Here is a 25,471-nt window from a genome sequence, read left to right on the forward strand (position 1 = left end):
AGCTGAGCACCATGTGTGAACGTGTGTACATGTGTGTACACGTGTATATGTATAAGGCTCAGGCACCAGGGGATGAGCGAGGAAAAGAGGGGCCATCAGAAAGACAAAGGTGGAAACAAACAGGGAGACACACCCTATCCTGGACCTCTCCCTCTCTTTCTTCCCTTCCTTCCCTCCCCAGTGAGTTCATTCAGTCCTGGATATGGCTAAACCGTGCTCAGGAGCCTGAGAAGGGACAGCTCTCCGTGACTATGGCGCCCTCTCCTCTATCCTATTCTAAAAAGTAGGGAGCAGGGGCCCCATCGGTCATCCTGCAGAGTCCTGGTCTCCGGATGGACAAGGTCTCTATCTCTTGCGTACTCCTGCTCTCTGCCTGCCTATCCCTTAGAGCTGACCTCGAGGTCTTTGCTCCAGCCAATCCGCTCCCCGCCGCCTGAGGTTGAGGTGTCTGCCCCTTTAAAGCAGCTGCCCCCGGCCAGGTTATTGTCTCGCCTCTCAGCCAATCGGCGGAGCCGTTGGGGGCGGGGGATCCGGCCTCCCGATTGGCCGCCCCGCGCCCCGCCCCGCCTGGGATCGCGGGAGCTGTCCGGCCGCCCCGGTGCTGATCCCGCCGACGCCCACGGGCCGCGAGCAGCGCTGAGAGGGCACTATGAGCGGGGGCGTCTACGGCGGAGGTGAGCGAGCCTCGGGCTTTGGGCTCCCCAGCCTGGCGCGGCCTCGCCCGAAGCCCAGCGCCCCAAATCGGTGCGCCCAAGCTCTGAGCATCCTGGGGCCTGTCACCTCGGCGGTCGAGCGGATCCAGCCCCAGGTTTGGGTCCTGCGCCACTCCAACCTTCGACCCTCCCTGGTCGCTCACGCGTACCAGGCCCAACCTCTCCACCATTCAACCCACCTCCGCTTGGCCCCCAGCTCAGCAAGGAGAGTGGCCTAAACACGGTCACTGGGCAAAAGGGGACTTTGGAGTCTTTGACTCCCACTCCCAGGAACCTGAACTCCTGGCGGAGCCCCCACCTACCCGGTCCGGGCGTTAAAGGTGGCGAGACTGTGGCTCTGCCCTGACCTCCTATCGGAGCAATCCAAGGGGACAGACTTTGGGGAGGTCCCCTCACAAGTCTGTTTCCCTGCACAGATGAGGTGGGGGCGCTGGTCTTTGACATTGGCTCCTTCTCAGTCCGCGCTGGGTACGCTGGGGAGGACTGTCCCAAGGTGAGCCTTCCAAACCCCTCCCCAAATCCTAGGGCTCCCCTCCAGGCTACCCAGGGCTCTCACAGTCAAGACAGAAGCTCTATTTAGTGGGAATGTGGGTGTAAACCCAGGGGCGGGCTGAGGGCCCTGCCATGGTCCTGGCTGGGGACAAGAGATTGATTTCTCTCCTGCCCATACCCATCCCCCTGACCAGGCTGACTTCCCCACCACCGTGGGGCTGCTGGCTGCAGAGGAGGGGGGCGGGCTGGAGTTGGAGGGAGAGAAAGAGAAGAAAGGGAAGATCTTTCACATCGACACCAACGCCCTCCACGTGCCTCGGGATGGAGCAGAGGTCATGTCTCCCCTCAAGAATGGCATGAGTAAGGGGCCCCCACCCACCGCCTCCTGACACAGGCCCGGAGCCCACACCCCCAAACAATGGCACAGCACCCCACACCCACAGAGTCTTCCTTGCAGCTGCCCAAGTCCCAGGGATGTCCTCACTACTTCCCACAGCTGCCTGGTTCCTAACCAGGGGCCACTGGATCCTGGGAAGGGGGAATTTCTGCTGGAGTTTGTCTCACTTCCCCTCCCCTGGACTTGGCCTCCCTCCTTCCTTTCCTTCGTGTCCCTGGACCCCTGCCTGCCCACCCTCATCTCTCCACTGGTCTCCTGGCCCCAGTCGAGGACTGGGAGTGCTTTCGTGCGATCCTGGATCACACCTACAGCAAACATGTCAAGTCTGAGCCAAACCTGCACCCAGTGCTCATGTCTGAGGCCCCGGTAAGTGCCTCTTCCAGCCCCTAGTATACCCCTGGGGCTCACCTCTCTCCTCAAACCACTGCCATAAATCACTCCACTTCACCTTTCAAACTTTCCTTCCAATTCCATCATCTTCAACATCTTCAATCATATTCCTTCCTCCCTGGTTTAGTCTCCATGCCTCCCTCTCTCCACTGGCTCTATCCACTTGCCCTTCCCCTAGCCAACTTTATACACTGCCCCATTCCCCAACACCAAGAACTTTTCTGACCTTTTAACTTAAAATTTTTGTCAATATTTTATATGTACATAAAGAATCAATTTGCTTTATGAAGTATGTTAAGAAAAAAACTGCCATTCACACCCTCCTCCTTCTATTTCCCCTTTTCCAGAGACAATTGCTTTTCTCTTTTAGCTTTTTTTTTTTTTTTTTTTTTTTTTTTTTTTTTTGCCACTACCTTTCATATCTCTAAATATCACACTTAAATTGCTGGTTGTGGATTTTTTATCTTTAGGTATTATATATGGATTTCCCCCTGTAGAAAGTAAGCATTCAGCTCTCTTTCCTCCCCAGCCCACAACACACACATTTCTCACCTTAAGCACAGTTGTAGTTTAGGGATGTTTTTTTTAAGACCAATATTCAGTTTTAACACTCTTATTGTTATGCTAATCAGGCCTGAGCCAGGCAATAAACTGTGGTTTCTTTTCCTTTCCTGTACAACTTTTTGTTTTCTCTAGAGCTGAAAGTTGACTTGGTTTCTGTTTTTCTTAGTTTTCTATCTACTTAATAATGTGACCCTAGATCATTAATCAGTTATCTATATCTTTTCTCAAGACCTGAACTCCTTTAAGTGTTCTATCAATTCCATCTTGAAGAAATCTCTCCAGAAGCCCACTGACCTGCTTTGCTTTGGACTAGTTGCCTTCTGCGCAAAAGACTATCATCCTGACATTTCCCTTCACCATCATCTTAAGAATTCCCTTTGCCTCTCTTCTGTATTAGAAGTCCTGTTTCCTGTATTTCATGACACCTTTTCTTGATTTATTCCCTTATTTTCATGAAGCACATCTTCCAGTAACTACTATAGAAACGTCATAAGGAGTAAAATTTTTGAGACCTTTCATGTCTAACCTTGGATTGACAGTTTAGCTAGGTGTAACTCTCCAGATTGGAAATCATTTTTCTTCAGAATCTTGAAGGCACTTCTCCATTGTTTTCCAGCATCTACTGTTGCCAAAAAGAGGGCCAAAACCATTTACTTCCTGATTCTTTGATTCAACTTATTTTTCTGAGAGTTTATAAAAATTTTCACTTTGTCCTCAGTATTTCATAATTTTGCAATATTGTATTGGTTTATTTTTGTCCGTGACTCTAGACTCTCAATGTGTCCTCTTAATTTGGAAACCTATGTCTTTCAATCCAGTGGAAAATTTTTAATTATTTACTTGATGATTTATTTGTTTCCATTTTTTTCTGTTCTCTCTTTTGGGAAATCCTATTTTTTGGATTTTGTACCTCCTGAACTAGTCTCCTAAGGTTCTTATCTTTTCTCTTAAGTTTTCCATCTCTTTATCTTTTTCTTCTAATTTCCAGGATATTCCCTCAATTTATTTTCCAACCCTTCTATTAAGTTTTTCATTTCTGCTTCTGTATTTTTATTTCCCGGGAGTTATTTTTTGTTCCATGAATGTTACTTTTTTTTTTTTTTTTTTGAATGTTACTTTTTAGAGCATGCTATTCTTGTTTCATGGGTGTGATATCATCAGTTATCTTGCTAAGGGTATTTTTAGTTTTGTCTTTGGAAATTTTCGTCTCCCTCTATAATTATTGTTCTTCCAAGTTGCTTTTTTCCCCCTGCCTTTTCCTGGGAGTTTCTATCTCACTTTCTAGGCTTTTCTCAGATTTCTGCAAATTCTTGGTTGTCTGCATGTATTTAAGAGTGAAGGACTAAGAAGTTAATTGAGCAGGGGGACTTGTTGACTGCAATCTTTGCTATAGGACGATCGGACTGGGATGTTTACTTGGCAGCCTCTGATAACTGGCATCTTTAGATCTTTGATGTAATGCACAGGGAAGACTTCGAACCTGAAGGCAGGCCTGCCCACCCCCTTTCTGGAAGCCAAGTGAGTGAATAGGGCTGAATTTATTAGCGTTCAATATGCATGGCATCATTGAATTTCTCTTTTCTAAGTATAGTGTCCTCACTCCCAACAATTTCAAGTGTCCCACCAGTTTAGAGACCCTCAGTTTTATTCTCTCCAGAGAATAAACCTCCAGTCTTCTGCTGAGTTTGGAATAGGCAATAGCCTAGTGACATTGAATTAGGAAGAGGGTTTAGGGCTCTATTACTTGAATAGCTTTAAAAAAATCTTATTTTATTTCCCCTTTCCCTCCACTTCCAGAGGTACCTAAAACTACCATTTCCTGATCCCTGTGAGGAGCCTGCAGTTTAACACTGGCTGTTGCTGGCTTTTTCCACTACCAGCTTATGGGTCAGCATTCTTGAATCTCTTCAGTCAGTTACCACTCACCTATCTGATTTTCAACCTTCAAAATTTTGTTGCTGTTTTCTCTTTCTTGTTATTCTCAACATTTAATGGTTTATGTTTCTCTCTTTTTCTCTCTCAGGTAAAATTCACATAACATAAAATTAATGTTTTTTAAGTTAACAGTTCGATAGCATTTAATACATTCACAACATTGTGCAACCATCACTTCTGTCTAGTTCCAAAACATTTTCATCACCCACAAAGAAAGCCCATTTCATGAATCAGTTTCTCTCCAGTCCTCCTGCCTGGAGCCCTTGGCAACCATCAGTCAGTTTTTGTCTCTATAGATATATCTATTCTGGATAGTTCATATAGCTGGAATCATATAATATGCAACATTTTGAGTATGTATTATTTCACTTAGCATAATGTTTTTGAGGTTCATTCATGTTGTAGCTGACTGAGTAGTATTTAATTGTACAGATATACCACAATTTGTCCATTCATCCATTGATGGACATTTGAGTAATTTTCACCTTTAACTATTGTGAATAGTGCTGCTGTGGGTGGTTGTGTATAAGGATTTGTTTGAGTGCTTGTTTTCCATTCTTTTAGGTATATAGCTAGGAATGAAATTATTGGGTCATGTGGTGATTCTATGTTAATTTTTTGAGGAACTGCCAATTATCTTCTACAGAGGCTGAACCATTTAACCTTCCCACCAGCAATGGACAAGGGTTCTGTTTTCTCCACATCCTTTCCAACACTTGTTATCTTCTGGTTTTTGTTTTCTTTTGTTTTTTAATTATTACCACCTCCTGCATGGGTGTGAAGTGGTATCTCATTGTGCTTTTGAGTTTCATTTCTCTAGTGACCAGAAATGATGAGCATCTTTTTATGTGTTTGTTGGCTTTTGTGGGTTTATTTATTTATTTTTTAATCCTCCCTTTATTATAGTCTTCCTGGGATCTTGGGAGGAAATAAAAGTAGATGTTTGTATTCAATCCAACATTTTTACTGAGAAATTCTCTTCCTCTGCTTTCTTCCCTCTGAGATGATTAGAATGGGGAAGAGGGATGTACTGGGGGCTGGGAGGGGCCCAAAGTGTGTATTGCACAATTAAGAGCATTGGGTTGGGAGTCAAGAGACTGTGACTCTAGACCCAGCTCTACCAAGAGCTTTCTTTGTGATCTTGGCCAAGTCACTATCCCTCTCTGAGTTTTGTTTTCTTCAATTGGGTTTAATCTTTAAAATTACTTATAGTTCTCATATTCTAAACATCTGTGAGGATAAAGGGGCCTGACTTCTGTCCCAGTGCAAGATAGATGTGTGTATGTAGGGGAGTGGGTATGGACATGGATGGATCTGTGCCTTTACCTTCCTGAATCTTCCCCTCTTGCACTTTCTCCCCAGTGGAACACACGTGCCAAGCGGGAGAAGCTGACAGAGCTGATGTTCGAGCAGTACAACATTCCTGCCTTCTTCTTATGCAAGACAGCTGTACTTACCGCGTATCCTCTGGGTTGAGCTGCTCTGCCAGGGTGGAGGGCCAGAGTAGGGTGTGTGGTGCATGGAGCTGGAGGCTGGGCCTGATTCTAAGGCAATCAATACCCTAGATGGGCAGACACCCTCTTGAGCCCCATTAGTGCAGCAGGCCCCTGGGGGCTAAGTGCCTTGGACCTTGAGGTGGCCAGATCAGCAGCCCTTTCCCATTCCTTGGATCAGGCTGCACATGGAGAGTTGGGACAAGTAAACAGCAGGGGCTAGGACTAGAGAGAGTAGGGAAGGGTATATGACACTGAGGTGTTCCCTCCCCAGGCAACCAATCAGCATATTTTTTTTAAGGATTTACTTGCATCGAACCCTGTGCTAGGCACTGGGGCCATATGGCCCCTAATTTCAGGGAGCCCATGGGATGGAGAACAAAGACTAGAGAGAGGCTGGGAGCTCAGAAGGAAGGAAGAGAGGAAGAAAGTTGTTCAGACGAGAAAAAAGTGACAAGGATCTCAGGAACCTCTCTCCAGAAGATGGGTCTCAAACCATAAGGAGAAATTTTCAGACTGGGAATGGACTGGACCCCAGAGAGCAGAGAATGACTAGGCCAGACTCAGGTCCCAGCCCCCTCATTTGCCGCTGCTGTCTCTTTGACCTACTCATCCCACACCAGCTTTGCAAATGGACGCTCCACAGGTCTGGTGCTGGACAGTGGGGCCACCCACACCACGGCCATTCCAGTGCATGATGGCTACGTCCTGCAGCAAGGTGGGGCCTCAGCAGGGGTTGGGGGTGCCTTGGGGAACCAGGCCCTGACACCCCCTCCTTTCCAGGCATTGTCAAGTCACCCCTGGCAGGGGACTTCATCTCCATGCAGTGCCGAGAGCTCTTCCAGGAAATGGCCATTGACATCATTCCGCCCTACATGATTGCAGCCAAGGTGGAGCCTCTGGGATGTCCTGGGCACTCACCCTCTGACTGTTGACCCACTGGCCTATTAGATATCAGAACAGGGAGCGTCTGGGCCCCAAGAGGACCCAGGGTCCAGTCCCTCAATATGCAATTGAGGCATCAGAGATCTGGACAGGCTGAGGGACGTGGCGTGGTCCCACAGCCAACTGCCAGCAGGATGTGTGTGTGGGCCAGTGTGGTGGGTTCTGGTGTCCAACAGACCCAGGTTCAAGGTCTGCTTCTGCCCTGGAAGAGCTGTGTGACCTCGAACATGAGACTGAAGCCCCCCAAGCCTCAGTTTCCTCCCCTGTAAAGTGGGACAACAGCATGTAGGGCTGTCGTGAGTGTTAAATGAGACACTGCATGCAAGGAACCCCCACGTGGAACATGGCTCAGTAAAAGGCTGTTCCTTAGGTTTGGCCTCCTACTGGAGTCCCCAGGCCCTCCGTGTTCTCTGACTGGGGCCCCTCACATCAGCTGCACCCACTGCACGGGTGGCATCCCCGGGCACAGGCTATCCCCATGCATGCTCCTCTAACAGGGAAAGGGGAGAAACCCCTTCTCTGGGCACCAGAGCAGAGAACCCAGTACTGGTTAGCTGCAGAGTGGGCAAGTGTTGGGAATGCAGGTGTGGTTAGGGTGGGTCGGGCCAGTGTGGGATGAGGAAAGATGCTCACAGGCTGTGCCCTAACAGGAACCTGTACGGGAGGGTGCCCCCCCAAACTGGAAGAAGAAGGAGAAGTTACCCCAGGTTTCCAAGTCCTGGCATAACTACATGTGCAACGTGAGACACTGGAGAAGGTCCCTCAAACCCCACCCCAGCTCCTGGTCCCCTGCCATAAGTAGAGGGGAAGGACAGAAGCCCTGCAGGTGTGGGGGGGGGGTTAGGGGCTGAGGGGGGAGGGCCAGCCCTCACCACTTCCCTGGGTTCTCAGGAGGTGATCCAGGACTTCCAGGCCTCCGTGCTGCAGGTCTCAGACTCTCCCTACGATGAGCAGTGAGTGGGGCCCATGACCAGGGTTGGGGACTGGGGCCTGGGGGACCCCTGGTCCTTTGGGAGCACTCCCAAGCAGAGTCTTGCTCCTTCCTGTGCAGGGTGGCTGCGCAGATGCCCACAGTCCACTATGAGATGCCCAATGGCTACAACACAGACTACGGTGCTGAGCGGCTCCGCATCCCTGAGGGCCTGTTTGATCCCTCCAATGTCAAGGTGGGGCTGAGTGGAGGGCACTGGGGTGGAGGCTGGGGTCTCTGGATCCCAAGGTATGGGGAAAGCTGGGAGGGATCACAAGGGTCTGGGGAGAGGGGACAGAGGGCCCAAAGCCCAGTCACTTTTCTCCACAGGGCCTGTCGGGGAACACCATGCTAGGTGTGGGCCATGTGGTGACCACCAGCATCGGCATGTGTGACATTGACATTCGCCCGGTGAGGCCTAAGCAGCATTTGGGTAGAGGAACCCCGGAGAAGGGGCGGCGGGGCAGGGAGGGGCTGTTCCCTGTGTGCTCACGCCTTCTCCCTGCTCTCAGGGCCTGTATGGCAGTGTCATTGTCACCGGTGGGAACACACTACTCCAGGGCTTCACGGACAGGCTCAATCGAGAACTTTCCCAGAAGACTCCGCCGGTAGGAGCCCACCCCTGACCAGGGCCCTGGACTCCAGTCTTGGCTTAGTCCTTCAGGACCAAGCCTGACCTCCTTCCCACACATGAAGCGAGCATTCCGGCCCCCAGAATAGAGCCCTTTTCGCTATGCCTTCCCCACACCTAGCCCTGTCCCTTCCCAGAACCCAGGTATCTGCTTCCCCTAGCCCCTCTTTCTCCCAGAGCATGAGACTGAAGCTCATCGCCAGCAACAGCACCATGGAGCGCAAGTTTAGCCCCTGGATTGGGGGCTCCATCCTGGCCTCATTGGTGAGAGGGAAGGGACCTGGCTTAGCACTGAGTGTAGGGAAGGGGCAGACCCAGAGAGACCCCACCGACTTGCCCGCCTCGTCATTCATTCATTCAACAAACATTTTTTTTTGAGAAAGGGCAGTCAGTGCTCCCAGAAAGGTGAACACTCCATCAGGGCATAAATCAGGGAGCAGAGGACAGGAAGCTGGTGAGGTTGGCTGGGATGAGACTGTGGTGGCCTGGTGTGCCAGGGTGGGACACTGAAGGTTTGGGGCAAGGTGATGTGACAGCCACAGGTATGTCTGGGAAAATTATGTCAGACATGAGTTTCTAGGGGTCAGGATTTGAGCTGGATGTGAGGGGACCTTGCAAGGAGGCTCTTTCTATTTTCGTGGAGTCACAGAATGGGGAGCAGTGGGCTTGGGGTGGTGAGCAGGGGACAAACAGAAGTAGGCAGGTGGATTGAGTCTGGGCAGTAGGTGGTGAGTTCAGTCTGGACCAGCTCCTGGGGCAGAGGCAAGACATTGAGCAGAGAGCTGGGGGTGCAGACTGCACCTGGCGGGTGTCAGCAGGCCATTACAGGCAAGGAGGACATCTACTAGAAGGGGTACCCCCAAGGAGACAGAAACAAGGGTCAGAAAGACAGGAGGCGGACCATCTGAAGTTAGCTCAGGGCTAGGACTGTGGCGGTCACACGGTGGTTTCGGGCCTCCTGTGCACCTGAAGTGGACAGATTGTCTCAGACTCCAGACATCACCCCTGTTTCATGAGTGGGGACAGGCAGGAGGCTGAGACCACGAGACAGGAAGTCACCACAAAGTGTGGGATGTTCTTTCAAAAGGAAGACCTGATCTAGGTCAGGGGTCATGAAGGGCCTCTAAGGAGCATTCAAACCGAGGTGAAAGAGTAAGAACTTGGCCCATGGGGAAAGCTGGGCAAGATCTCTTTTAGGACTAGCACATTTCAAGTGTTCAGTAGCTCAATTTCAAGTGTGTGATGTGGCGAGTGGCCACTGTGTTCAGACAGTTCAGGTACAGAAGGTGAGAAAGACCAAGGAGGCAGGTTTGGAACAGGCCTCAGGGAAAGAGAATGAACCCAGTTGTGGACCTGTTGAATATGAGGTCCCAAGGGATACTGAGGAGGAGGTGTCCAAAAGACAGCTGAGTATTTGGGTCTGGAACTCAGCACAGAGACCTGCACCGGAAACCAGAGATTGTGGGAAGGGTGGGGCTTTGGCACATGAGCAGAGGCCACCGGAGAGGATGACATGGTCCAGGAAGGCACGTTCTGTGAGCCAAGGGACACGGAAACTTAACTTTCAGGCAGAGGGAGAGCAACCATCAAAAAGAGGGCCCAGGATCGGAGACCCTCAAGGGGCATGTTGCAACAGAGGGGTCAGGATAGGGCACCAGTGTGAAGACAACCCCATTCTGACGTTAGGTGGTGCCGGAATGGTGAGGAGGGTGGAGGAAAGCTCTTCTTGGGAATGAGGGAGACCTGACATGCTTGTAAGGCCGGATGGAGTGATAAGATACTCGGTGGAGAAGGGACATGTGGAGTGTTGGGTTACCGGTTGGCTGGCCTGGGGCTGTAAGCTCCACCTCTCAGCTCGAGAAATGCGCTGGCCCTGGGCAGACAGGTGCTCAATAAATACTTGTTGAATGAATGAATCGTGCATTGAACGATATGAAGCGGGTATTCACCCTCTGAATACGAAGGAGGGTTCGGGATGGTGGTGGTTGCGGGAAGGATGTGGGCTTGAGTGGCAGAGAGGCCAGGAGAAGTGTTCCAAGGGGTAGAGCCTGCACGGGGGTGGTGGGGGAGTAGGGGGAGGGGCTTCTCCCTTCCTCCGGGGCTTCCCTGACCGCCGATGTCGTCCCTCCCCCTACCCAGGGCACTTTTCAGCAAATGTGGATCTCCAAGCAGGAATATGAGGAGGGCGGGAAGCAGTGCGTGGAGCGGAAGTGCCCCTGAGCGCGCCCCCTCCCCACCCGCAGGCCTGCCTGCCTGCCTGCCGCGGTGGGGGAGGGGACGCGAAAGGCTGAAGAGGGTTTCCCCCGCCTGTACTCCGCAAGCGCAGATCGAAGTCCCCAACGCTCCCATCGCCCCCTTTTCTTCCCCTTCCCACTCGTCCTCTTAGATTGTGATGTTTCTGGGTTAAAAGGAGTAAAAATGTTTTAAGATAAAAAAAAAAGTTTGGTCTCTTTGAGGGTGGGCAGTTGGGGCAGGGCTCTGGAGGGAAGAGAAGGGAGGATCACACCTACATCCATTCGGAATCGCCCGGTGGACGCCAGGGCAAGGTCTGCGGGCTGGGACAGAGCCGCAGGAGCCACGGTTGCCTCAGGTTTCAAAGGGAGGATCGGGCAGCGCGAACGGGTAGAGCCGTTCAATAAGGCCCCTTACGAGGAACCGAGTTGGGGCGGGATATGAGTGCGGGAGGGAGGATGGGGCAGCTGGGACTGGACGGAGCTGAAGGCCAGCCTTAGAGGCGGGGCCTGCGCGGGGCTGGAGTTGGGATCTGGCGTGGGCGGGGCCTCGGGCTTCGGCGAGGCCGCACCTAAGCACCCCCGGACCCACAGCTCAGGTGAGCCGGGACTGCGCTGTCTTTTCCCAGGGCTAGGCAGTGACAAAGTAGGGAGGGAACTAGGGCACTGGTGCCCCGGCAACTCAGAACTTCTCTCCCAACTTGGGTAGGAACCGAGGTTTGCCAGGGAGACCCGACACCCGGCCCTTGAACCCTTCTATTCTAGAGCCACTTGCCCTAGGGTCTTCCAAGGGGCTTAGGGACCTGCGCTCCCTGCCTGAAATTGTACGTAAAACTTAGCAGTTTGTGCCTGTGATGTGTTCTGAGGTCCCCAGACCCCAAAGAAGTAGAAACCCATTGGTCCAAGTCCTTTGGTCACCAAAGAGGCACAGGTGCTCAGAGAGGACCATGACTTGTCCAGCGTTACCCAGCTTTGCCCACGCCTTGGCCAGGACTCTTTCCACCCATGGCTGGTGGGCCCTGACCTACAGAGATCCCTGACTCCAGGCAGGACCCCCTTCCTGGAGTACTCATTGACCCTGCCTGACCATGTGCTCCCTCCCACCCATGAACTTCCCTTCCCAGCAGCCAGCAGGAGCCTGGACCCCCTTTTCAGCCAGATTCCAGTAGGACAGACACCCACATGGCCAGACCAAACTCCAGGCCACACTACTGTGGCCCCTTCAGCTAGAAACTGCACAGGGCCTGGAGTCCAGAGAGGGAAGAGCTAACATTTTACAGGGCTTGGGTACTGGGGATCCTGCAAGCCAGATGAGGAAGGGGCAGAGATGTTCATAGTGGAGCGCTTAGGAACGGGTCCCCAAGGGCCCCGGGAGGGGAGGAAGCAGGAGGAGGGAGGGGGCATCCATATCTCTGCCCTGATCAGCCATGAGCCCTCCTCCCCCACCATTGTCGGGAACTAGAGGCCAAAGTCTGCCCCAAGGTCAAAAAATTGATTGTTTTGCAGGAAGGGGGCAGGAGTGGGACCGTGGAGGGATTGGCAGGGAGGCACAGTCCCTCGTCCTCTAGCCTGGGCTGGGGGGCCACGTCTGGAAGGCTGTACTGAAGCCAGGACTGTGCCCCCACCCTGGGAGGGGGGAGGTGAGGAAGGGCCTGGGCTCAGGCTGCCTGCCAGGGCTGATAAGGGGCCTCTCAGGGCTCCCACAAACGGTTTATCACTGTAGGGGAGACAGCCTGCAGGGCTCAGGAGGGGGGACGAGCATGGAGCGGCTTTGGGGTCTACTCCGGAGGAGAGCGGTAAGAAAGACCAAGGGCGGCTGGGAGACCCTTAGCCTTCTCTCCAGGTTCTAAGCCCCCTCCCAAACCCTAAGGCTGGCCTCTCCCCTTTCCACCTCCAACTCTCCCCTCCAGCCTGCCTCTCAGGGACCCTCTCTCCGGCCTTGGGTTCATGGCACCCCAAAAGTCACTGACCTTGTTATTGCCAGATTCCTTCCCATCCCCCAGGCTTCTTTCCCCAGTCTCATGCCCACCACGCCCCTCACAGCAAAGGTTGTCCTCACGACCCTCTCAGACCATCTACAAGCGAGTGGAGGGCACCCAGCAGGGGCGCCTGGAGGAGGAAGAGGAAGACAGGGAGGAGGGGGTGGAGCCATCAGCCCACTTCTGCCCCATGGAGCTGAGAGGCCCCGAGCCCCTGGGCTCTCGACCAGCTCGGCAAAACCTCGGATTCTGGGCAGTAGCAGGACGAAGAGCCGCCCCCTACCTGGTCCTGATAGCCCTTCTGATCTTCACTGGGGGTGAGTGGAGGGTCTGGGCTTGGGGAGATATCTGGGGTCCAGAGATGGGCACAAGGGGAATTTCCACTTGCCACCCACCAGCCTTCCTCCTGGGCTACGTGGCCTTCCGAGGGTCCTGCCAGGCATGCGGGGACGACGTGTTGGTGGTCAGTGAGGACTTGAACCATGAGCTGGGAGCGGACTCCCACCAGGGCACATTGTACTGGAGTGACCTCCAGGCCATGTTCCTGCAGCTCCTGGGGGAGGGGCATCTGGAGGACATCATCAGGTAAGGATCAGCCTGCCCCCTCCCTGGCCCTCAAAAACCATCATCTGCTCATCTGAGGCCCTTTCTGGGACTCCTTCCTCCGGGTGTCGGGGTCCCCTTCTGAGCCCTTCCACCTGCCTCCCTGGCCCCCCTCCAGTGGTCCTGGGAAGGATGGCAGGCATCTGGCACAGAGAGGAGGGAGGGCAGTTCCAGAGATGAGACTGCAGAGGACACATCTGGGAGCTGAGGGAGTGACAAAAAAAGCACAGAGGGGTCCAGCCTCCAGATATGAGGTAGGATGGACTCAGAAAAGTCTTGAATGCTACATCAACGAGCTTGGATTTTGACCTTTGGCAGCAGGACGCTCTGGGGGCCTCTGAGAAGGGGGAGTTTTAGGGAATTAGAAAAAGAAGCAAATGCATTTGTGGGGATCTCCTCATTTACATTATGAGGGATGCCAGTCCATACAAGCAGGCTAGAGTTTCTTTTGTCCTGCTGAGGTCACTTTTTCCTACTGAGAAGGAGCTGCGGGGGTAGGGCCAGAGAAGAGGTGAGGAATTTATTTTTTTAGTGGATTCCCCTTGATTTTCCTAAGTAGAAAATCATATCTATAGATAGTGACAGATGCATAGCTTCTTTCCCAGTGCTTATACCTTTTATTTCTTTTTCATTTCTTATTGCATGGGAGAGGACATGAATTTAGGTAATGCTGACAATAGATACCTTGCTTATTTCTTAACTTTCATAGGAATGTTTTTATAATACTCTGTCATTGAGTATGCACTTTCCTGCAGAATCCAGATAGCTTTTTAAAAGCGAATTAAGGACGTTTTCCTCTATTCCTAGCTTACCTAGGCTTTTTTTTTTTTTTTTTTTAATGATCGGGAAAGGAGGAACAGGGATCAAAAAATTTTTTTCAAATATTTTTCCAGAATGTATTGAGATGATCAGATGATTTTTCTTTAATTGTTTATGTAATCATTTGTATTATTAGATCTCCTTGTCTTCATGAGATCAACATAAACTTGACCAAGGTGTATTATTACTCATTGATACACTGCTGGATCTGTTTTTCTAGAAGACTTTAAATCTGTGGCATCAACAACATGCAGGGTTTTTTTTCTTCTTCTCCTTCTTTTCTTGAGGCACACTTGGTAGTCTGGGTACAGGCTGAGCAGATGGACAGTTTGACAGGTTTAGAGGTGGGGTGTGGCACTGTGGATGCCATCGAAGGGCAGGGAGGCCAGAGGGAAGCAGTGAGAGGGGAGCGGACAGTGAGGTGATGCAAGAGTCTAGGCTGGATGGGGAGCAAGGGAAACCAGGGAGGAGCTGATAGACATGGAGAAATTGGACAGTCTGGATTGCTTGATGGGGTTGAAGAACAGGTATAGTGAGGCTAAGGGAGTGAGCTGGAACCTGAAAAGCTCTAGCCAGTGAGTGGGATTTTAAAACTTTTAAGATTGATCTGATAAACTGTGTCCTATTAATCTAGGAGTCTCCAGCACCTACCATAGTGCCTGGCACTTAGTAGATGTTCAGTAAATTGGATCAATATTCCAGAGAGAGAATTCTGGGTAATGACAAGATCCAGGATATGGCCAGGAAAGTGGGTGACCAGACACCAAAGTCCTCCATGAAAGTGGATAAGTGACCAATTGGCTAGAAGATAACACCAGAGAGGAGGAACAGAGGGGGGAACCGTTGGATGGCATGGGCTTCAAAGGAAGAGAGTTTCACCTGTGGAGAAACAGTCAGAAATGTGAACAGTGGAGCCAGGAGCACACCTCCTCTCCAGACCTGGGTGATATGAGCACCTGAGCTGCCTTTTTCAAGTGTCCTGAAGGAGACCTGGCCTCCCAAGGGACAGCCGGGTTTCTGCCAAGGCAAAAAGTAGAAGGGGTCTTCAGTGATGGTGCTGAGAAGGAAGGAGTTGAGTTTGCTTGCCATGGAAAGAGAACAGGTGGAGCCAGTTGACAGAGAGGCCATGCCAGGGGTGGGGACTGTCCTGGCAGAGGTGCGATGGAAGATCAGGGAGAGCTCAGATGACAGTAGGCTGCCTAGTTAGGTGGTAGCTATGGAAGAAGACAGGGTGAGGTCTCTAATGAGACAAGTCATCCGTGACTCCAGATTCCACGGGGAACCTTGATATAAGGTGTCTCCATGAGGCCCAGCTGGAGGAGGAGAGAGATGGAGGTCTCCTCACCTCTGCCCAGATAGCCCTTTTGTAGAAAGATGTTTTTATGCCTGGAGCAAAGCACAGGCCAATGTGTGAACATGTGGAAGAGACAGTAGATAGATGGGTGAGTTTGGCCTGAGCTGGGAAGAACTTGAGGGGAGGTGGGTAGGACCCCGGCTATCAGAAACTGAGGTTTAAGCAGAAGGATCTGGAGACCCTCTGGCACAACCCTGGTAGTGATGGGATGGGCGGTGATGGCAAGAGAGACTTAGGAGCCCCTCACCGCCCTGGGCCAGGGCGACCCCACACCTCCGGCCTCCCTCCTTCTCCTCCAGGCGCCCAGAAGTCCCAGCCCCTCTCTCCTTTTGCACCCCAATCCCACCTCTCCTTGCGCAGGCAAACTAGCCTTCGGCAAAGGATGGCTGGTTCTGCTGGGATGGCAGCTTTGGCTCAGGACATCCGCGAGGCACTCTTGCACCAGCAGCTGGACCACGTGTGGATGGACACCCACTACGTGGGGCTGCAGTTCCCGGACCCGTGAGTGCTAGGGTTGGGGGTGGGGCGCGGCACTTGGTGGTGGGGGTAGCCTGGCAGTGGGCGCTCACCACGCCCGCTCCTCAGGGATCACCCCAATACCCTGCACTGGGTCAATGCTTCCGGGAGGCCCGAGGAGCAGCTGCCGCTGGAGGACCCTGACGTCTACTGCCCCTACAGCGCCACTGGCAACGCCACGGTGAGCACCTCCTGCCCCGCCCCCAGGACAGGGAAGCGAGCCCCTTCCTTGGTGGAGAAGGAGGAACGCGGGGATCGCGTCTCATGGTCCCCCTCATCCGCCCCTCCCTAGGGAGAGCTGGTGTACGCCCACTACGGGCGGTCCGAGGACCTGCAGGACCTGCGGGCCCGGGGCGTGGAGCCAACGGGGCGCCTCCTGCTGGTGCGCTTGGGAATGATCAATTTTGCCCAGAAGGTGAGAGTCCCCGGATGCGGGGTGGGGCGGAGCGGGGAGGGTGCGGGCTGGGGAGCCCGAGGATCGGATGAGGGCAAATTGGAAGCCTCTAGAAGGCCATCGGAGAGAGAAAAGAAAGAACCAAATGGGTCATAAGAAAGTGTTGGCGGGGAACAAAACAGGAGGTTGTGGTGGGGAACAGAAGCACAAGGGAAAGTGGAGGACAGTGGGGTTTGAGGGCTGCCAAGGCACTGCGGGAGGGTGGAAGATGAGGTCCAGGGGGTACCCCCAGCCTCTCTGTGGACCCACAACTTCAGATTAGAAGCCATGCCATTCCACTTTTAGTTGCTCCTCCTGCCTTTGCAAACCCATTTTTCTCTGGGAGAAGGACTCCTTTAGCTACCTCCCTTACCCAGGTGGCCAGTGCCCAGGATTTTGGGGCCCGAGGAGTGCTCATATACCCGGACCCAGCAGACTTCTCCCAGGGCCCACACAAGATCAGCCTGTCCAGCTACCGGGCTGTGTATGGACATGTGAGTCCGGGGGGAGCCAGCAGTGCCTTCCTGGGATCCCAGGGCTGTGCCTCCTCACCTAGGATGAGGCTGGCACACTATTCCTGGGAGCCCAGCTCACAGATTCATTGTGGTGGGCACCTCTCTCCTGACAGGTGCATCTGGGAACGGGGGACCCCTACACACCTGGCTTCCCTTCCTTCAATCAAACCCAGTTCCCTCCAGTCCAGTCCTCAGGCCTCCCTAGCATCCCAGCCCAGCCCATCAGTGCGGACATTGCCTCCCTTCTACTGAGGTGAGGGGCATGTGGGGACCAGGAAGGGAGCAGGCTGGGAGAGGTAGGCTGCTGCTAGCCCAAAAGGTGCCTTTGGGTGAACTAGAACAACATGGCTTTTCTGGGTGGGCCCAGCCTCTTGTTTGGTGAGTGGAGCTCCAGCTGGATATCACACCCACTGCTTCTGGGCACCCTTGAGCAGGACACAACCTGAGCAACTGTCCAAAGCAACCCTGGCTGCACTGGGTACAGATGCAGTGAGATGGAGTCAGAGGCTGGGAGGGGGAGAAAGAGAGAAGAGGGGGCTTTGGGCTCTTTTATAGCCTAGGCTTTTCTGCCGTTTCCAACTCTTTCTGCCCCACCCCTCTCCAGGAAGCTTGAAGGCCCTGTGGCCCCCCAAGAATGGCAGGGGCACCTCCCAGTCTCCCCTTATCGTCTGGGCCCTGGGCCGGGCCTGCACCTGGGGGTCAACAACCACAGGGCCTCCACCCCCATCAGCAACATCTTTGGCTGCATCGAGGGCCGCTCAGAGCCAGGTGTGCTTGCTTGGCCAGCATCACCCACAACCTGCAGGAGGGGAACTGGGGTTAGCACGGAGGGAGACTGGCAAGTTGGGGCTGGGCTGGGACTGAGGGGAGTAGCAGTGAGGAGACCTCAGGGTCAAAGCTATCCAAAGACAGAATGGGCAGTTCTGTGCAGATGTGAGTTTGCTAGCAGCAGAGGTGAGTGAGCATAAGGTGGGTGATGTGATAGCATGAATGGGAGGTCAGATTAAACAGATGAGCCTTTCAAGCATAACTTGATGGGGATAACAGTGGGGAATCAAAGTGGGTTCTTGAGCCAAAGAACCTATAAGCACTGAAGGTGAGGCATGGGGAGGCCTGTGATGAGGGTACTGACGATGGGAGTGTGAGTCGGGAAAGGTTAGAGATTTAAAAGGGGAAAACCTGTTAAAACACTCCAGCCCCAGGCACCACGATGAAGGAGCAGGCCACCCAGGAAAGGCCAAGGGGTGAAGAGGCACTCTCTTTAGGGACAGCAGGGATGGCAGGGTTGGGGCTGCAGAGATGTGAGGGCCCTGGGGAAATGGACCCTCCCCAGGGTTGGAGAAGCTTCTGGGTTCTGCCCCTGTAAGAAGTGGGTCTCCAATATCCCCTCCCCCAGATCACTACGTTGTCATCGGGGCCCAGAGGGACGCATGGGGCCCAGGAGCAGCCAAGTCCGCCGTGGGGACCGCCATACTGCTGGAGCTGGTGCGGACCTTTTCCTCCATGGTGAGCAATGGTAAGGTCAGGGCCTGGGCCTGGGCGGGGCAGCTGGGGCTGTGGCCTGAGCCAGGACAGGGCAGAGGGGCAGTTAGGAGCACAGGTTGGAGGATGGCCTCTTGGACCTGGACTCCAAACCTGGCTCTTCCACGTCCTGGCTGCACGGCCACTTCATCTCCATTTCCAAATCTAAACACGAAAGTACTAATAATCCACGTGTGAGTGAAGATTAAGCAGGAGATTCCCTCCCTGTGTAAGCAACCCCCATCGCTGATACAGCTGAGTCAGGGCAGACCCAGGTGAGATGGGCTGGGATGGGTGCTTGATGGGAGGGAAGGAGAGACCCCAGGGGACCTGAACAGAGAAGACAAAGAGGGGGGTCTGTGGCCCCCAGCTGAGCCCACCCTCCCTCCCCCTGCTGCCCCCAGGCTTCCGGCCCCGCAGAAGTCTTCTCTTCATCAGCTGGGATGGTGGTGACTTTGGGAGTGTGGGGTCCACAGAGTGGCTGGAGGTAACCTGGGGTCCTGGGCAGGTAGTCAGGCGGTGGGGAGAGGCGGGGGGATTTCATACTCCACACCCCTCACCCACAGGGCTACCTCAGTGTGCTGCACCTCAAAGCCGTAGTCTATGTGAGCCTGGACAATGCAGTGCTGGGTGAGTGGGGGCAGTGCCACCGCCTGAGCCCACACAGGTGCATCCCTGGCCTCTGGGCCAAGCCTTGAGCCTGGCATCCCTCTCTGCAGGGGATGACAAGTTCCACGCCAAGACCAGCCCCCTTCTGATTAGCCTCATTGAGAACATCCTGAAGCAGGCAAGAGCCGGGCCAGCAGCAGGGGATGAAGGGAAGGTGGTGGCCGCCAGCGCCTGACTAGTGCCCTCCACCCTGCCCCCAGGTGGACTCTCCTAACCGCAGTGGGCAGACCCTCTATGAGCAGGTGGTGTTCAACAATCACAGCTGGGAAGCTGAGGTGTAAGGAGGGGAGGGAGGAGAGCTGGGGGAGGGGGTGGAATATGGAGGGAGCCTGAATCCACACAGCACTCCAACCTGCCCATCCCCAGGATCCGGCCGCTGCCCATGGACAGCAGTGCCTATTCCTTCACGGCCTTTGCGGGGGTCCCTGCCGTTGAGTTCTCCTTCACGGAGGTGAGACTTCCGGGCCCTGCCCCAAAGCAGCAGTCCCTGGGCCTGTCCACACCGTGCCTGCGAGCCAGCTCCTGCCCTGTTCCAGCAGGATGGCCCGGCGTACCCGTTCCTGCACACTAAGGAGGACACCTACGAGAATCTTCACAGGGTACTGCGGGGCCGCCTGCCGGCCGTGGCCCAAGCTGTGGCCCAGCTCGCGGGGCAGCTCCTCATCCGGCTCAGCCACGATCACCTGCTGCCCCTCGACTTCGGCCGCTACGGGGACGTGGTCCTCAGGCACATCGGCAGCCTCAACGAGTTCTCTGGGGACCTCAAGGTCCAAGATGCTAACCCCGCTCCTGGCTTCTGGCGGTGGGGGGCGCTATATCCCCTTAAAGTGCTGCCCGGGCTAGGGGATCTGGCCCCTTTCCCCCTTGTTTTGGTCCCCTCTGGCAACCTGGCCCCTTTACCCCTGCTCCAGTCACCTAAGCCCCTAGGATCCAGCTGGTACCCGCCCAACCGCACAGGTCTCTCTCCCTTCATTCTGCCCCCAGTATTCTGTACCCCTGTACTTCTCCACTTCTGTCAGGCCCGAGGTCCCAGCCCCGTCTCCTAGCACCTGGACTCCCCACCTCCCCACCACCACCAGGCCGGGGTCCTGGCCCTGCCGCCGGCCCCAGCCCGCGCCTCCGCCCTCAGGCCCGCGGGCTGACCCTCCAGTGGGTGTACTCTGCGCGGGGGGACTACATCCGGGCTGCAGAGAAGCTGCGGAAGGAGATCTACAGCTCGGAAGAGAGCGACGAGAGGCTGACGCGCATGTACAACGTGCGCATCATGCGGGTGAGGCCCCGCCCGGCCGCCGCACCACCCGCCGCCACCCCCCACCCCCGCCACCGCCTGGCCGCCTGCAGTCCGCGCCGCCCTGCCCTCTTCCGGCGGCGTGGGGCCCCTTTTCCCCGCCGTGCGCCTGTGCGCTGCGCTCCCATCCCCTCCCCTCCCCTCGCTTTCACTGTCCCTGTCCTGGGGTGCACCCAGTCCTGGATGCATAGTGCTTTGCTCACAGACCCACCGGCCTGGAGTGACCACTGAGGCAGGCCTGCAAAGTGGTCAGACAGGGAGGGTTAGCCCCTTGTCAACAGTCGCCTGGCCAACGCGTGGCAGAACTGAGACAACAGCACCCCTTCCACTTCCCCACTGCGGCCTCACACCTCTGGAGAGAAAAAGCATGTCCACGGTGGTCCACAGTCTTAAGGCACAGCGATATGCACCCGGGAGGTGCAAAGGCTTAAGAAATTCAGAGTAGAGAGCTCTGTTCCTTCTGGTGAGATGGATGAAATCCAGAAAGGCTGCCTGGAGGAGGTGTCGTGTGAAAGTTATACAAGGTTTTACTCCCTTGCCGATCCCTCCTGCTTAGCTTTGACTGCTTTGCGGTCTGCACCGCATCTCCAGTTCCAGTGCTTCCTCTTCCTTCCATTTCCTCACCCCAAGAGCCCAAACCTGCAACCTTTTGATCTCTGGAAATGTGTGGGTAGGGACTGTGGACGTGGGAAAAAGTCTATAGGGCAAAATGATAAGTAAGGCCATCCTCAGTGAGTGTGGGGTGAGCAGGGAACCCACAGGGCACGGTTTGGGGATAATATGTCTGGCCCTTACGAGGTCTTGTTCTTTCTCCCCCCTCCCTTGTGCCTGTTGTGTCCCTGCCTGTTTCCCTTGGTATCACTCATACTCTCTTTCTGTTCACAAACCCACTGCTTTTGCTCTTTTGTCCTGGCTCCTTTCTCCTGGATTGGGCATGGTTCATTCTCATTCACGGATCTTACTTTAACCCCTGCTGTGCCAGACTCTAGAAACACAAAAAGACATCCCCTCGCCCTACCTCTGAAGTTACCATGTGCCCCCCAAGGGATAAAGGGCATCTCTGTGTAAGGGACATGATTCAGACTCAGGGCTGGAGAATAAAAGATGAAGGGCTTCAGAACCTGAAACACAGGGCTAGGCCAGACACAGTGAACTTTGTGGATCTAGAGCAGGGGTTGGTAAACTATAGCCCACAGGCCAAATTTGGCCAGCCACATGTTTTCGTAAATAAAGTTTTATTGCAACACAGCCACGTTCATCGGTTTTCCCATTGTGTGTGGCTGCTTTTGTGCTACAGCAGCAGAGTTGAGTGGTTGCAACAGAAATATAGTCTGGCCTGCAAAGCCTAAAATAGTTACTAGCTAGCTTTTTGCAGAAAATGTTTGCTGACCCCTGCTTTAGACTATGATGTGAGTCTTGAAGAACAGACAGAATGGGGGTTGGTGCAAAAAGAGGATGTTTCAGGGTGGAGAGACCAAGAATAAGGGTGTGGCAGAGAAATAGGCCTGGTTCTCCTTGGGAGCAGGGTGTGAACCAGCAGAGCCAGAAAAGAAGCCCTGTGGAGGAGCAGAGGGGAGTGGGTAAGGGATCAACTACAGGGAGCTTGAATGCCAGCATAAGAAGTTCATGTTTTTAGGGTCTGGTCATCAAGGCAATTAGGAAGGTTTTTGAGCAGGGAGGTGATGTGGGCCAAGCGGAGTTTTAGGAAGGACTTGGCCAGAGTGTAAACAGCCTTAAGAGGGAATGAAGTTAGTGACAGCTGAGCTCTGGGTGAGGGGACCAGACTGATGTGAGACATTTGGAAAGAAAAATGGACAGACTAGGTACTGAGAGAAAAGGAGGAGAATAGTAATAGCAGCTGCCTTCTATTGAGGGCTACCGTGTGCTAGGGCTTTACATAATTTTCTCCCATAGGACTCCTCCAAATCCTGTGAGTTTGCTAGTATTGTACACAGAAATTGAGGCTCAGAGAGGCTAAGTAACTTATCCAAAAATCACACAGAAAGTAGTCAAGCCAGAATTAGAAACCAGTCAGTCTGATCTTACAGAGAAATTGGAAACCAAATTCTGACCCTATGTTCACCCTACTCTTACTCACTTTTGAGGTTGAGAACCTGGCACCTGGGGTACACCATGGTGCTCATGAGGGAATGTGAGTGCAAGGGTTAGGTTTTGGAAGAAATTGGTGCCCACATGTGTGTGAGGCTGTGGCTGGGTGCCCCCTACTCCAGCTGGAGGTCCAATAGGCTCAGGGACAGGATTCCAGGGGATGATTTGTCAAGCAGACTTGGTAACTGTCCCCATAAGTTCTTGGTTGAAGCCAAGGTCATGGGTGAGCTCTTTGAATGAAAGATGGAGGTCTTAAAAGGTTAAGAGTGTGTGAAAGCACTCCCAGAGATACTGATTCTGCTGGGGTGGCACCTATGCAATGCTAACTTGAAAAACTTTGTCAAGTGATTCTAATGTGCAGCCAGGGTTGAAAACCATTGGATTGTATGTAATGAGGAGAGCAGAAGGTGGAGGTGGAACCTTGGGCCTGCCCACAGTTGGGAGCAGAAGGAACCAGAGAGGCTGGCAGAAAGATGGGAGAACTGGGCTAAGAGCAAGGCCATCTCAGGAAGGATGAACAGCTTCTGAGTTAAGAGGGTGAAGACCCAGATTCACGCACTTCATTAGGACTGGCCTGTCCCCTTGACCTTTGATTCTAGGCTGTGATCATTTGCAGAGGCTGGGAGGAATGATTGGTTTGTGGGGAGGTAAGGGACGGCAGAACGATAGACCATTCTTTGAGGATTTGGGCAGGAGTGAATGGGTGAGGACCGAAGATTGGGGAGACCTAGATGCAGGCTTGGAGGCTCAAAGGATGGGAGGAAAGGGATCCAACCCAGAACACTGCGGGATGGCGCATCCTACCCGGCTACTGGTGACGTCATCGAATAACCACTCATTGAATGGCCAAAGAGGGGTAGGACTTAAGAGACTTCAACAATATTTATTAAGCGCGTACGAGGTGGCAAGCTTGATTTGGAATTGCCCTTCAGGCCTTCGCTCCTACCTGATTTCCCTTCTCGGCGCAGGTGGAGTTCTACTTCCTGTCCCAGTACGTGTCGCCGGCCGACTCCCCGTTCCGCCACATCTTCCTGGGCCGCGGAGACCACACGCTGGGCGCCCTGCTCGATCACGTGCGGCTGCTGCGCTCGGGCGGCTCCGGGGCCCTCGGGGCCGTCTCATCCCAGGTGGTTCCGGGCCTGGGCTTCCAGGAGAGCCGCTTCCGTCGCCAGCTGGCCCTGCTCACCTGGACGCTGCAAGGGGCAGCCAACGCGCTGAGCGGGGACGTCTGGAACATCGATAACAACTTTTGAGGCCCCCACGTGGCCCTGACCCCTGCTGAGAGTACCTGCTCTTCTCCCTTGAGTGATTTCTGGATGATGGAGGTGCCCGTGCACCTCCCATTGCTGACTCATTTCTTATTAGCCCTTATGGTCCCTCCATGGGGCCCAGCGATGACGCCAGCGCAGACACCCACACACCCCTGGCCCTGGAATGTCAGTGAGCAGTGGGATGGTCATACTGTCAGATAATCAGAGAGCAGCTCCACTCCCTCAGTCAGAGCCCCTTCCTCTTCAGGATCGGGGGGTTCCCCCAATACCCAGCTAGAGACCACTTTGGAAGGTTTCATAGGGCCTGGGACCTGGCTAGCCTTCTTGGTGGGAAAGATGGCTGGAACCATAGCCCCTGATCAACGCATAGCCTGTGGTGGGAAGGGCTGGGATTTGGACCTCAATAAACCACCTTGTGCCACCTGTTGTTTACAAGCAGTTTTATGTGTCTTCCTCATCCTCACCTCACCCAGTTATCCCTCCCTTAAGACCTTGGGAAGTGTTGGGCAGAAGGGACCAGAGAGGATGCAAGTGAGAATGCTGTCCCCACAGGGAAAAAAAGCTGTTCCTGTTACCTAAAGACCTAAGGAAACTGAGGAAATTAGGAGGGCCCTTCTCCAAAGACCACCATGGGGTGGGAGGCTGGCTCTGTACCTTCTCCTGAGACCAGGGATGGCTACATAATTTGCAAGGCCTGGTACAACATGAAAAATGCAGGGTTTCTTGTTCAAAAACAAGAACAAAGCTTTTTTCTTTCTTCCACTGTCTCTCAACCTGTCCTGGTGGTTTTTAATTTGTTATTTAAGGGCCAGAACCCTCAGACAAGGAAATAACCCAGAGGCACTCAGGGTTCTGCCCCTCACCTTGGTACAGATAGCACATGTGTCCAACCCGGACCCAGATCCAGACCCGGATCCTCCCTGTGTCTGCGCCCAGGTCCCTGCTGGGGAAGGAGGATGGCAGCTGTGGTTGGGTAGGGGCAGGGAGCTGACAGGTGAGAACCCATCCAGGTGAGGCAGGACCCCCAGCACATGCTCCAATGTCTCATCAGACTATACTGCCAAAACATAAGTATGAAGGTAAAATCATTAAAAATTTCAAGACAGAGGCTGCAGAGTATTAACTCTCAAGCACAAGGCCCCCTACTTTGGTTACACAGTCATTAGATTGACCCAGCCAGGAACCTCTCTCGCCCACAGGGACCCTTTGGCCAGTCTTTGCCCAGTGAGGTGGAAGCTGCAGGAAAGCAGGGAATTACAGGTGCTGCTGGTACTGCTTTCCTTTTAATCATAGTCTCAGGAGGCTGCAGCCCTGGTTCTCACTTCCTGGCAGCTGCATAAATCCTAGGGTTCCTCAGTCCTCTCGTACGGTGTGACAGGTCCTAGCCCGCTCCTCAGGATGCTGGGAAGAGAAGGTTTCTTAGTTATGGATGCTGCTGCATTCCAGGATGAAACTGCCCCCTCCTTACCCCTTTGAGTCTGACTTGGTGGGTTCTCAGGAGCCTGGACTGAGGGTCAGAAGCCTCCTTGGCTCTTTGTTTCTCTGATACGCTGTCCAGCACAAATTCTCTGAAGTCATTTCTCAACCCTTCTCCACCTTGTCCATTTGCTCCCTGTAGTATACAGAGTAAAGT

The 25,471-nt window shown here is 53.7% G+C and overlaps 2 protein-coding genes across 10 annotated transcripts; both read left to right on the top strand.

The window, feature by feature from the left end:
* Window positions 1-557: 557 nt before the first annotated feature.
* Window positions 558-16,519, top strand: ACTL6B (actin like 6B). Of its 2 annotated transcripts, XR_004312572.1 has the most exons (15): window positions 558-674; window positions 1,130-1,206; window positions 1,400-1,565; window positions 1,868-1,968; window positions 5,854-5,951; window positions 6,608-6,702; window positions 6,768-6,874; window positions 7,580-7,669; window positions 7,821-7,882; window positions 7,981-8,095; window positions 8,230-8,310; window positions 8,412-8,507; window positions 8,692-8,794; window positions 10,670-10,932; window positions 16,509-16,519. XR_004312572.1 is itself a non-coding variant. In XM_032459680.1 (14 exons), the coding sequence occupies exons 1-14, from the start codon at window positions 650-652 to the stop codon at window positions 10,748-10,750; spliced, it is 1,281 nt and encodes a 426-aa protein (XP_032315571.1). In that variant the 5' UTR covers window positions 559-649; the 3' UTR covers window positions 10,751-10,959. The 2 variants fall into 2 exon arrangements, 1 of the variants encoding a protein (XP_032315571.1); XM_032459680.1 differs by lacking the exon at window positions 16,509-16,519 and having other exon boundaries at window positions 559-674; window positions 8,708-8,794; window positions 10,670-10,959.
* Window positions 11,290-24,264, top strand: TFR2 (transferrin receptor 2). 8 transcript variants are annotated; one of them, XM_032459673.1, is made up of 19 exons: window positions 11,290-11,360; window positions 12,485-12,557; window positions 12,805-13,057; window positions 13,139-13,325; window positions 15,877-16,017; window positions 16,102-16,213; window positions 16,325-16,447; window positions 16,843-16,959; window positions 17,094-17,233; window positions 17,585-17,748; window positions 18,377-18,496; window positions 18,906-18,988; window positions 19,068-19,131; window positions 19,221-19,288; window positions 19,371-19,447; window positions 19,537-19,621; window positions 19,707-19,937; window positions 20,300-20,440; window positions 23,536-24,264. In XM_032459673.1, the coding sequence occupies exons 2-19, from the start codon at window positions 12,522-12,524 to the stop codon at window positions 23,818-23,820; spliced, it is 2,427 nt and encodes an 808-aa protein (XP_032315564.1). In that variant the 5' UTR covers window positions 11,290-11,360; window positions 12,485-12,521; the 3' UTR covers window positions 23,821-24,264. The 8 variants fall into 8 exon arrangements, with proteins under 8 accessions (XP_032315564.1, XP_032315567.1, XP_032315570.1 ...); XM_032459676.1 differs by having other exon boundaries at window positions 11,314-11,360; window positions 12,832-13,057; XM_032459672.1 differs by lacking the exon at window positions 11,290-11,360 and having other exon boundaries at window positions 12,269-12,557.
* The last annotated feature ends 1,207 nt before the right edge of the window (window positions 24,265-25,471 follow it).

This window comes from Camelus ferus, chromosome 18, assembly GCF_009834535.1.
Source record: "Camelus ferus isolate YT-003-E chromosome 18, BCGSAC_Cfer_1.0, whole genome shotgun sequence".
Taxonomy (NCBI): Eukaryota; Metazoa; Chordata; class Mammalia; order Artiodactyla; family Camelidae; genus Camelus; species Camelus ferus.